The 11,482-nt window shown below is 42.4% G+C and overlaps 1 protein-coding gene across 2 annotated transcripts; it reads right to left on the reverse strand.

The window, feature by feature from the left end:
• Window positions 1-9: 9 nt before the first annotated feature.
• On the reverse strand, window positions 10-11,035 carry tmem39a (transmembrane protein 39A). 2 transcript variants are annotated; one of them, XM_049718970.2, is made up of 9 exons: window positions 10,737-11,035; window positions 7,945-8,136; window positions 5,999-6,221; window positions 5,707-5,790; window positions 4,586-4,740; window positions 3,873-4,230; window positions 3,610-3,797; window positions 3,420-3,540; window positions 10-2,609 (listed from the first exon to the last, which is right to left on the reverse strand). In XM_049718970.2, the coding sequence occupies exons 2-9, from the start codon at window positions 8,055-8,057 to the stop codon at window positions 2,373-2,375; spliced, it is 1,479 nt and encodes a 492-aa protein (XP_049574927.1). In that variant the 5' UTR covers window positions 8,058-8,136; window positions 10,737-11,035; the 3' UTR covers window positions 10-2,372. The 2 variants fall into 2 exon arrangements, with proteins under 2 accessions (XP_049574927.1, XP_049574928.1); XM_049718971.2 differs by having other exon boundaries at window positions 10,725-11,035.
• Between the last annotated feature and the right edge of the window lie 447 nt (window positions 11,036-11,482).

The following is an 11,482-nucleotide window of genomic DNA, read 5'->3' on the forward strand; positions in this document are numbered from 1 at the left end:
TGTTCAAAATACAATGTTTCAATTCCATGTTTTATTTCAGATGCCCAAGAATATGGTCAGGGTGAAATGAATACTGTAGAAAGCCGAAATATGAGGACCAGCTCCTTCAACCTCTTCAACTGGGACGTGATCCACAAAAAGTTCAACATCTGCATGCTGGGATGTTACACAGAACGAAACAAACAAACAAAAAAGTTTCATCGACACCGGCATTTACTCTCACCCTGTCCGTTTCTTAAGTTAAAGACCCAAGCGTGTAGAAGTAAAAAGTACGTAAACTGATAGGATTTTTTTCCCCCGAAGATCAAAACCAACATAAACAGGCAAAATGTATTGTTTGAGCAAGCACTTGTGTGGGATAAACAAATCAAAAAGCTAACGTTGTTTCTTTTGTATCAGGGTTTACTCAAAAAGGGCATGTGTTGTCCTTGAGGAATTTCATGCAAGACAACAGTGCCACCTTCTGGAGACAGTCACTACATTCAAGTTGAGACTTGCCAACTGCACTTGGAGCAAACCCAAAACAACAAGGGACAAAGAGGCGCATCCTCTTGAGCCCCATTCATCCTGAACCTCGACTGAATCCACTGTATCAGATTTCCTAATGAATGCGATTCATCCTCTGGCCAAACGCATTTAAACGAACCACTAAAGAAATGTGCATTAAAAAGAGGCACAAAACAAACGAAGGCAGGAGAGTGCATGAAAAACTTAAGTTTGAGAATAAAAAGGCAGCATGCAAGATGCAACTGTAAGAAGCGGACCGCCAAGGACACATGAACTGGTAATAAGACAGACGGGTGTGGATGACTCCCGACACCGCGATGCAGCATGAAGCACCCATGTCATTAAACATCCACTGAAAATTACATTCAACATGTAAAATGAGGTTTCATCTTTGTTGGCCACGTAATTCTCGCTCTACAAACACACGGGTCTGATTTGGACAGCAACTCGGAAGTTGGTGGTGGGTGGACTTAAGGAGCCTAAAGAGGAAGGACTTTATCCATCTATCTGTACTGCTTGTCCCCACGGGGGTCGTGGGCATGCTGGAGCCTATCCCAGCTGTCATCGGGCCGTAGCAAGGACTTCATGCCAAAGCAAAAAGAATCTTGTACGTATCCGTGGCTGGAGCACGTCAGAATTGAAGACCCCTGAGGTCACAGCCCGTGATGACATGGCTATTGCGAAAGACCAAATGAATGCGCAACACAGGCGCTAATTCTACGCGGAAGGAAGGGCACGCAGCAGTTTTCGTCGGGGCAGTGACTGGTACCAAAATGTGTTGAGTGGGTAGATGAAAAGACCAAGACCACTCTTTGATGGACCCTAAAACTATTGAATAATGTAGCAGCTTGGCATACTACACTGCTTACAAAATGTTCAGGATGGACTTCAAATACACGTTAACTTTTACAGGTGAACTTAATTTGACCTGTAAACTTTTGAATGTACATTCCCATCTGTGCATAGTAACGCAAAGAGCGGAAACAAGAAGTGTGCGTGGAGATTGAAAAGCTTTCGGCAATGACAGTACCACTCAAAGGGAAGTGGCCACTGACCTTAGCTCATCACTCAGCAGGTAGAAGCAGCAAAAGAGTGGAGTCACAGAAAGGCATGCAAACAGACGCCCTTGGAAAACCTCGTTAATTTTGCCACTCCGCTCTTGTTTTAAGCCAGCAAGGTGCGCAGAAAGCACTTATGTGAATTCAAAAGTATACAGCAGTTCAAAGTTCACCGGCAAAGGTTATAGCGCATTTTAGGTTCATCCTACACTTTCACCTGGAAGCTCAATTTTTCATGACTAAATTGGCACCAACCTATCAACTGTCCGCGCCGTTGCAAAACAAAGTTCTGGTCTCAGAGCTAAGACAAATGGCTGTTTCTAACTGCTGTTGAATATTTGGTGTGCGAGGGGGTGGCGACTTACTCGCCGTAACCATTGGCAAAAATCAACATCCTGACTTTTCCTTTTGTCTTCCAATTTAGTTTGTGGTTTGAGGCTGAGAGTTTCAGGCCAACCGTGGACAGAATGTATAACTGTTGATTGACGTTTTTTTTTTTTTTTTTTTACACTACATCTTTGGTGAAACTTTATCTTTTATCAACAACACAACGCGGCATGCTAATGTCGTCAGCGTGGTAATGCCCGGTGTAACGCGAAATAGTATACAAAATAAAATATTCTTTTAAATAGGTTTATACAAACATTGCATTAAAAATATAACCGTATCAAAACACGGTTATGAGTTCGTATTCCTGTCCCTTACACTCCAGTTGCGAGCGGCGAACACCCATCTGGTTTCCCAATTTGAACACGTCTGCACTTCCCCCACCTCCAGCACACACGCACTGGGGTGTGGAGGATGTCTTTACTGCGACTTTAAGCCCAAACTGCTGGACAGAGGGTAGGAGTAGGCTTTGCCCAGCACTATGCGGTCTCTGAGCAGCTTGAAAAGGACATAGTAGTTGCAGAAAAGAATAAGGCCCAGAGAGAGAGTGTGGTTCCAGCGCTCGGAGAGGAACAGCGAGTATAACTGATACAGAACCACGCTGGTTTCGATCCAGATCAGCAGGTTTAGGATCCGCAATGGCTTGTGGAAGAGGAACTGTAAGACCAATAGAGAGGACAAGGGTCAGAAAAATGGCTCTGGCTGAAAGGTCCTCAGGCGTCAAAAGATGCAAACAGATATTCGAATTCTCTCAAACGAATCCTTAACGCAAATTAAGATGTATTCCAGACACTCGAAAGCAAGTGAAAAAATTATATTTCACATTTGTATTCAGATTTTTTTTCATAAAATACTGACCCGTAGCAAGCTCCCAGATCAAACATACAACATTGGGTGTGCATCAGGAAATGTTAATCGCTCGTGCTCGGGTCACTCGCTCGTCGGTAAACAAATACTGTGCAGCTCGGCCTTTGGCCAGCGGATGTCATAGCTTGTAGCTATTTGCTTTTGGCAGTATGAGAAACTCATTTAAAACTGCATAAAAAAATCTAACCTACTGCACGTACATTTTCAGAGGCTAAGCAAACAAAACCGGCGTAGTTGTTCTTAACTTCTAAAAAATGGGTCGCAATGTTTGCAACATTGGGTTGGTACTTGATTTAAATGCATAGGCTCAAAATTGGCTTCAATGGTGATCACGCTAGCTATAGTCAAATGCGTAGGGCATTTGTCTGTTTCTGAAATCAACCTTTATTTTCAGAGTTTTACACGCAAGTTGGTTTTGTAGGGTTACAAAACGCGACAGCCAACGTCTGAGCGTTTGCTAGTGGCTTCACTTTGTTTTGTCTGCAAAGCGGTTATCAGCTTTGCGCTTGATCTCAGCTTCACTACTAGTTTTGGTGTAACCCTTGATTAGTCAAGTGAATCATTCACAGGTTACTATGATTTATGAGTGTACATACTCACATAAAATCTCGCATGTGAAACATCAGAGGGCATCGCGACATTATACGGTCCAATTGCTTTATACAGACAGCGGCTGTGTCGTACCAACACCCCCTGAGGCCAAACTGTCTGGTCGGACCATCTGTTGGAGGCACAAAACATTTTTGCGTGAAACTGAAAAACTGCGGGGCAGAGCGGGGGGGCCACTTACAAATGCTGAGGTGCGTTGCTGTATGAGCCGTGCTCCAGCTTCTGCCATCGGCCCAGGTGGGCCGCAGAGCGATGAAGCAGGTCGCAGTAGTTTGGGGGCAGCAGCTGGCTCATCAGCATCACAAAGGCATTGATCCACACCATGATCAGATGCTCACATGACCAGCGCATGTCATAGTATTGGGTGCTCTGGGAAAAAAAATTGATTCTTGTTACTCTGAAACATACCAGCTGAATTCAAGCAGAGCAGGAGAGCGAACCTACCCTCACAAAGCATAGCGGCAAGAAGGCAACGTAATAAGCACTGAACAGCGAGTTGAACAGCACTTCCTTAATCCGCCGATTAAAGTCGCTCTTGAGCTCCTCCACCTCTGATCGAATCAGCTCAGGCGTGTGAGTTTGCGTGTGCGGCGGGCAGGTGTGCGTGGGCATGTGCTGCGGTGCCGAAAACTGTTCTCTGAGGTTCTCTCGTAACAACAAGAGGAAATCCCGGGGTCGAAAGAAGGGAGCGTCTGATAGCTCCGCTTGCTGGTGGTCGGCCGAGTAGTCGCAGTCGACTGTTGACGTTTGGCTCTTCGGTCCTTCCTGGTGGAAACAGCAGAGTGGGACATATACGCCAAACCTAAAAACAGGAAAGGGGGTACAGGGTCATAGTTTATCCTTTGAATTTTGAACATTTTGAGAATGAAGTTGATGTTTATTGTGCAATATTAGTATGACTGGTGGAGCAGTAGACGCTAACTAGTAGAACTTCCTAATGAGTAGCACATATGAATCAGTTTGTGCAGTTTAATAACATACATGTACATGTCCTACTGCTGTGCCAAAGTTGAGCGTCCAGGTACATGGACCAGAGGAATCCAACAACTTTTTGGAAAGCCATTTGAGCATTTAATGGACTTGTCAGTTAAAATATAATACACGCCATCTCTCAATGTGATCTCATCAAAAGATGTACATTAATACAAAACACTCACGGGTATCCTAAGAAGAGGAGGTTGAGAACAGAGTGGTTCCTGCAAAGGTTGACCAGCGTCCAGCAGAGCACCCAACAACACATGGTGAGCAGAAACAGTCTTGCTGCAATCAAAATCAAATAGCAGACCACCGAGCTCCTGCTGTTCTGAGACAGCTGGACGAAGCAGAAAAGACATTTTATTGTGAGATAAAACAGATCCTGTGGCTCCGTGTGTCAGATTATATAAGTACCTTGACTTGCAAGTGCCCTAAACGTCGATTTTTCCTGCCACTTCCTCTTTTTTCCCCCTGTGTTGCAAGCAGCTTTAATTTACGAGTCAGCCTCAGACACTCAATCCATCAGCAATTCACGCGATTACGTTGCAGCAAAAGTAGCTGTCTCGCTTGTGATTTGTGCAAGTCTTTTTTTAACCGTCTGTCCAAAGAAGCAGCACTCATGAGCGAGGCGTGCGTGTCGTTGATTTGGCAAAGCAGCACGAGCGAAGTACTTCTATGATCTATCTACATGTGCCAAATGCTGTATAGTAGAATGTATAATCACATCATGTATATTTTAAACTTGTACAATTACCTAATTATTTATTGTGTTTTTTCTGTCCAATCTTATGGACAGCAAAAGTTGCTGTTTAAGTGCTTTATAAATAACGTTGATAAATAACGTAGGTAGTACTATACTGAAGTAGAGGAACCAATAAAGGTACCGCGAGCCAAGGGCATTAAAATGATTTTTGAGCAGTGGAGCTTTGTCCATGAAAAGATGGGGGAGCTGACGAAATGGCACAAAAAAGTAAAACAAAATCCAAACAGTAATGATTAGGTTGAGTGAAAGTGAAGTGGGAAAAAAGTGGGTAAAACCAGTTCATTTCTTTATATTCTACTGTATTTTACTACGGTATTTTTTTTCTACAGTACAATACTGTGCAATGACATTTTTATTTATTAAAAAAACATGTTAAACAAAAATGTGTTGTTTGTTGGGGGGTTATTAAAATGGATTAATGGTCTTTTCATTCATTTCAATGGGCGTAGTTGATTTGAGATACGAGCACGATTACAGAACAAATGACACTTGTTAGTCAAGGCACCCCTGTATTTGAAGTAGTATTTAAATTGCGTTCACCTCTGAAACTATTGTCCAAACAAGCCTCCTGGCCAGCATGACTGTAATGAAGATAGCCAGGTGGTAGTCCATTAGATGGAAGCTCTGCAGGTGAACAAGCCACAGACAAAGGAGAGACAAGAAACAGTTCTCATTACACAATGTCATACTAGAATCAAGCAAACACACACTAAGTGACATTTTAGGATGAACTTAAAATGCTCGCTTATACAAGCAACAACCCATCGGGCAGAAAAGTTTACTTTTAACCCTCTAATACAGTATTGCTGCTTCCAAAACTGTGTGTTCTTACGAGTGAGGTAGAGGTGGGTGGCTGGCTGTATGGGTACCACCAAACTGTCCTGTAGATGTTGACGTACTGGACAAACAAGGCCACCAGTAGATAGAGAAAGAGCAGGAACTCAAACAACAGGCTGCTGTCTGACGGCAGCAGTGGAATCTTTGAGTGGCGGACGGGCTCTGGTGTGATGACGGTCGAGATAGGTGGCGCGGACAGACCCAAGGAGCTACTGTTCCTAAAAGAACGCCCACCACCCCAAACACACACATACAATACTTGAGATGAAGAGTGCACAACCCCAAAAAAATAGTAGTCATTACTGTGGATTATATATTTTTTTACAAAAAATTATACAGAACAGACTTTAGGAAACATCAGCACAACAGTTCACACGTGAATACCTTATCACATCCTCCAGTTTGATCCGTGTGTGTGTGTGTGTGTGTGCGTGCGCGTGCATGTATGTGCGTGCGTGCGTGTGCCTAGCAAAACAAAATAACGAAGATGAACAAACTTTAACACTTTTTTGTTCAATGTACATTAATAGCAATGCCACAAAACTAAATACATTAATAATCAAAAATATATATATTTTGTGTTTTTTTTTTTTTTTTTTTTTTTGCTGGTCTTGCAAGACCTGTTGGCCACCTCTGAACCAAAATCAAGTTCACATGGAATTATGGACACAAAAATGCCAAAAGGTTGTATATGATACAGTCAGTTTTGGACCCTACAATCAAGACAGATCCACTTTAAACACTTCAGATGTCAGGATGATCATTTAGGACAAGACAGATAGGCGTTTGATGCTCTTGGTTGGAGAGGGGCAAAATTCTGGATAAAAACTACCCAATTACCTTTGTGTGTGTGTGTGTGTGTGTGTGTGTGTGTGTGTGCGCCTGACCTAAGCCGACGCTTGGACTTCATCGAATAGTCAACACTCTTTGTTGAGTTTGTTGCTTGCGGCCAACTAGGAATTTCAAGTTAATATTTTGCAATACTTACCCTGCTCTGCTCTGAACTCCATTCACAGTCTCCCTCTAGCCTGCCTCCTGCTCATCTCTTGAACTCTTGCTTTGGATCCTGTTCCCTGCCTCCCTGGACCCTACATCTGGTTTCCTCCGACTCTCTCCGAACAGAAGCCTTTCCGTCTAGCCACGACAATATCCACACGTACAATGAATATCTTTGCATCGCATACTGCTGTTCATCTCTCCTACCTTCAGCCGGGTCATTCTCACTCTTGTCTAACAATTTTAGGCTCAACAGGTCGAGATTTCACACCATTTCTAAGAGCAGAACCTTTTGTGGCTTTTTTTTTGTATGGTAGTGTGCTGTGAGTTTTTCATTGAAACGGTTGGGAATACTGTGCTAAGTAATAGGTATGTTTAAATAGGTCTATGTGTTTAAAGCATGCAAGAAGGGTAAACATATTTTGATATTCCGTCTATTGTGGATTTTCACCCATTGTAGGTGGGTGTGGAACCCCCTACGGTAAACAGCGGTTCACTGTGGTCGGCTTTAATACATTGGTGCAATCAAATGATTCTGGTTGTGCAATAACCACTCGTTCAATGTAGTTGCCACTGTGCCAATCTACACTACCCAGCCTGTAGAAAATATTTAGCCTCACCAAACCTGAACGACCTGCAAGGCAACCAACCACATTAAATAAGATGACCAATAGCTCGCCAACCTCTAAAAAAAGGTGTGTCCATCGCGCTGCTCCATGAGTGGACGAAAGAGGCATTTGTGGTCAGGTATTGATCGATCGATCTTAAGAAGCCTCATTTTGTGTTTATGCATGTTTAGAAGTTTAACTTTCCGCTAGGAATGTTTGTGAGGACGCTTTACGCACACTTCTGTCTAATAAATGAGTCTCCGGAATGTCTTTGATAAATGCTTAAATGGCTTTCTGCACTTAGGACAAACTCAGACAGTAGCGACGCAAGGCGTACCTGTTTCTGAGGCCCGTACCATTGCCCAGGTTGCCTCCAACAAGAGTTTGCAGGGAGGGCAGGGCAGAGCGGCTCAACTGCTGTCTGCTGGGACCCCTGCGACCTCCTGGCATGGTCGCCGGTTACCGTGGCAACCTCGGACGCTGGGACTCCCCTTTGCTCCTTACTGAGCGACCATATATGCTGAGGCCACTGTGAAGGAGAGCAAAAGTCTTATCAGGGGAAATATCAACTCCAAGTTGTTTACATTTCACTTTATGTGGGAAAAGTACACAAATGTTTTCTATGAATTGTAATGTTGATGACATTTCATGTTCAAATATAATGAGCACTTTCAGTAAAACTTGCAGTTTGGATACGTTCCTGAGCTAATATTGACAAGTGTGATGTGACCTGAAGCCTCCAGAACACAAATGCTGATAATATATTATACGCTGTGAAAAAAACATACAGTGGACATTTTCCCCTCAACTAATACATCAGAAAATATAACTTTTTTCCCCTTTTTCTTTCATCAAAAGTCCAAATTGTCAGAGGTCGGATTGGTGTGTAGAGGCCTATACAGAGACTGCACACCTCAACACGATATTATTTATTGTTAGCAGAGGCTGATGTCATGACTTGTGATTAGACCTGTCACAAAAAAAATATATATTTTTCTGGCAGAAACATCAAATGTTCTTCCACTGGATGGATGAAAGTAAGCCATTGGCCTCTTTTTGGATGAGTTGTTCACTATCTGCAGCTTCTTGTGAAGTTTGTCATGCTTGAAACTATCATTTTTGTTCCCAAAAACTACGACAAAAAACGTCCAAGCGACAGAATGCATCATGAAAACTTGTATGTTCATTCATGGAAAAGGGTCTCGTCCAACTCGTCTGTGGACTTCAAGTTTATGCATAGCTGTGATGACATATATACTAGAAGGTGACACGGGAGTGTCCCACTTCCACAGAACAAAACAATTAATAAAATAAAAACTACCATCCCAGACCATAGTTAAAAGAAAGAAAAATCAAAAACATCTTTATCCCATTGCCGTAGAAATGACTCTCAGTCCTGCCACTCCCATACAACTAAAGGTGCATTGTACTCATTTAGTGAACAGCCACTTCAGTTTTTTGAGATTGTTTTTTTTTTTTTAGTTGCGGCCAAAGATTTGGGGATGAACCTTGGCTTGTCACATCATTTATGATGGAGCGAATAAAACAACTTGGACAAGTCTAGGCACCTGACACTTGAACATAATATGTAGTGCATGGGAGTATGTGTCATGGTAGAAAGTGCGTGTGATGATGCAGTTCATTGTACAAATGTGGAATGGCCTGAAAAAAAATGGGACACCTACATTCAACTCGAGCCATGCGGTGGGTGAGTCAACATCACTCACAGAGCGTCTCTTAATGCTAGAGCTGTAAATCAATTTTGGTTTCTTTTTCCAACCAAAGACTTTCAGTTTTGAGCTATTTGTTTTATAGAGATGTCACAACAGCAAAAAATAATAGTCTCAAAGCCACGGTTCTGCTTGACATGTAAAACTATCAACTTTGGGTGCTCCCATCAATCAGCAACTGATTGTGATCAAACGATGTATGTGAACAGCTCACGTCGATCAATGCCTTTCATTGCCGATGACGAAAAACGATTATCCGCAGCATGTACTTTTGCAGCCTGTCGCCAACTCAGAACAAGCCTGTGTGCAATGTGGCATCCCCTCCCCCTTTCTTTAAGAATTGTGTGTTACACACCAAACCAGTAACTGACCTATGTTTGTGGATTTTCTGAACTGTCATTTTGAAATGATGTCCTGTTTTAATATAATAAAGGACGGAAGTCTGGATATGTTTTTTTTTTTAAGCCTGATTCCTCAATTATTCAGAAATAATAATTGACAAATTAATCCTCTTGTTAAAATAATTGTTAATAAGCAGCTCTAAAATTGAAAAGCGTGCCGCTAATCTGTGTGATTGTATCAGAATCAGTTGTGACTCTGCTGATCTATTTCATGATTTATTGGTATCAACATCATATTTTGTAGGTGTTAAAAGAATATGCTAAGTGGTTGGCAATATGAGGAACAATGTTGCGAAAACGGCTGACAGCAAACACATTCGTTAAGAACAGTTTTATACAAGAGGAGAAGCTTTAAGAAGTTTTCTGTGCATTAAATCCAAGTCCCCACCACTATATTTAGGTAGTGTTAATTTCTAAATATGACTAATACTACAGTGGCAACCGGGTATTCCTTAAGAGTAAAACTTCTGGCTCATCTTTCATCAAAACCTGGTCAACCACATTGCAGTGATCTAGTAGCACTTGGATAGCTACATATATTTTGATCATTGGTGTAAAAAGTTTGAGAACTACTGATTTGAAGTATTTCAGTATCAGTCAACTAAACGGACACAAACAAACCGTAAAGGAGAAACACTTCGGTTGAAAAGTCACTGGAGAAAAACGGGAACTAGTATTGCATGGGAGCATTTTTTTTTTTTTTTTTTTTTTTGCCTTTCTTGAGACTTTAACCTTGTACTCATTGCATTCATCTAAAAGGAGAACCAAACATGGACCAGTTTTAATGTTGATAACACCGCTCTGTGACGCGCAGTAACTAAACCTGGCGTTTCTCAATCATGACACTAGGCAGCGTGCTCTTTTTTTTTTTTTTTTGACGCCAGTTGAGTTAGGAAGTTTAGCCAACAGCTTGAAAAGCAGGGGGAAATATGTGGGCGCTGCAACACACGGGTTAAAAGCGTTGTGTAAAGTCATATTTTACTCACAAGACAACATACATGAGCGTGAAGTGAACGAGGATGCATCAGTCACTTGTGTGGCTTCCAGCCGGACGAGTCCAGACGAACCGAGCATTCCTCCGCCTGCTTTTTACTCCTATAAGACCGAACGCAGCAGCGTGGAGATGAGCTACGGTGGTTCCAAATACGCTGGTTCGGTCCCCGGTCACTCTGTGTTGGAAAGAAAAATGCGTCTTTCTCAAAAAGTTAAGCCAAATGCTCCGAGGAGCAACTATGTGAATGCATTTCACAGAGACCGACGTGGCAAGCCCGCACCGCCTCTGTACGACGTCATCAGTACGCGACATGAATCATACGCAGTAGTGATGTGCATTCCAGTTCTTTTAACTAAACTGAATCTTTAGAATCAGTTTACGCAAAAGATTCGTTCAACCGAATCGTACAACGAATCGTCCCCCCGCCCCCCACACACACTGATCCGTTTTCAATAACTTCAATAACACACAGAACTAAGCAATGCACCAGACAAAAAACAAGTAAACACACGGTAATGTCGACAACGGCAACGCAAGCACACATTTTTCTCTATATTACAACATCCCGTGGGAACAACATATACATCAAACAATACAGCTAACCCCCCCCCCTCCCCACACACACACACACACACAGACACACACAATATTATATATAATAATAATAATTGGCTCGGGTAATCCACACATTTCTTTCTATAATACAACACCTACACACTGATCCCATTAACTCGTTTGCGAACGGGAAAG

Source organism: Syngnathus scovelli, chromosome 4 (assembly GCF_024217435.2).
Source record: "Syngnathus scovelli strain Florida chromosome 4, RoL_Ssco_1.2, whole genome shotgun sequence".
Taxonomy (NCBI): domain Eukaryota; kingdom Metazoa; phylum Chordata; class Actinopteri; order Syngnathiformes; family Syngnathidae; genus Syngnathus; species Syngnathus scovelli.

Coding starts and splice junctions, on each gene's coding strand:
- tmem39a (XM_049718970.2), bottom strand. CDS start 8,057: ATGCCAGGAGGTCGCAGGGGTCCCAGCAGACAGCAGTTGAGCCGCTCT. Junction 6,222..7,944: donor GGTACGGGCCTCAGAAACAG/GTACGCCTTGCG, acceptor GCGTTCTTTTAG/GAACAGTAGCTCCTTGGGTC. Junction 4,741..5,706: donor TTTGGACAATAGTTTCAGAG/GTGAACGCAATT, acceptor TGCTTCGTCCAG/CTGTCTCAGAACAGCAGGAG.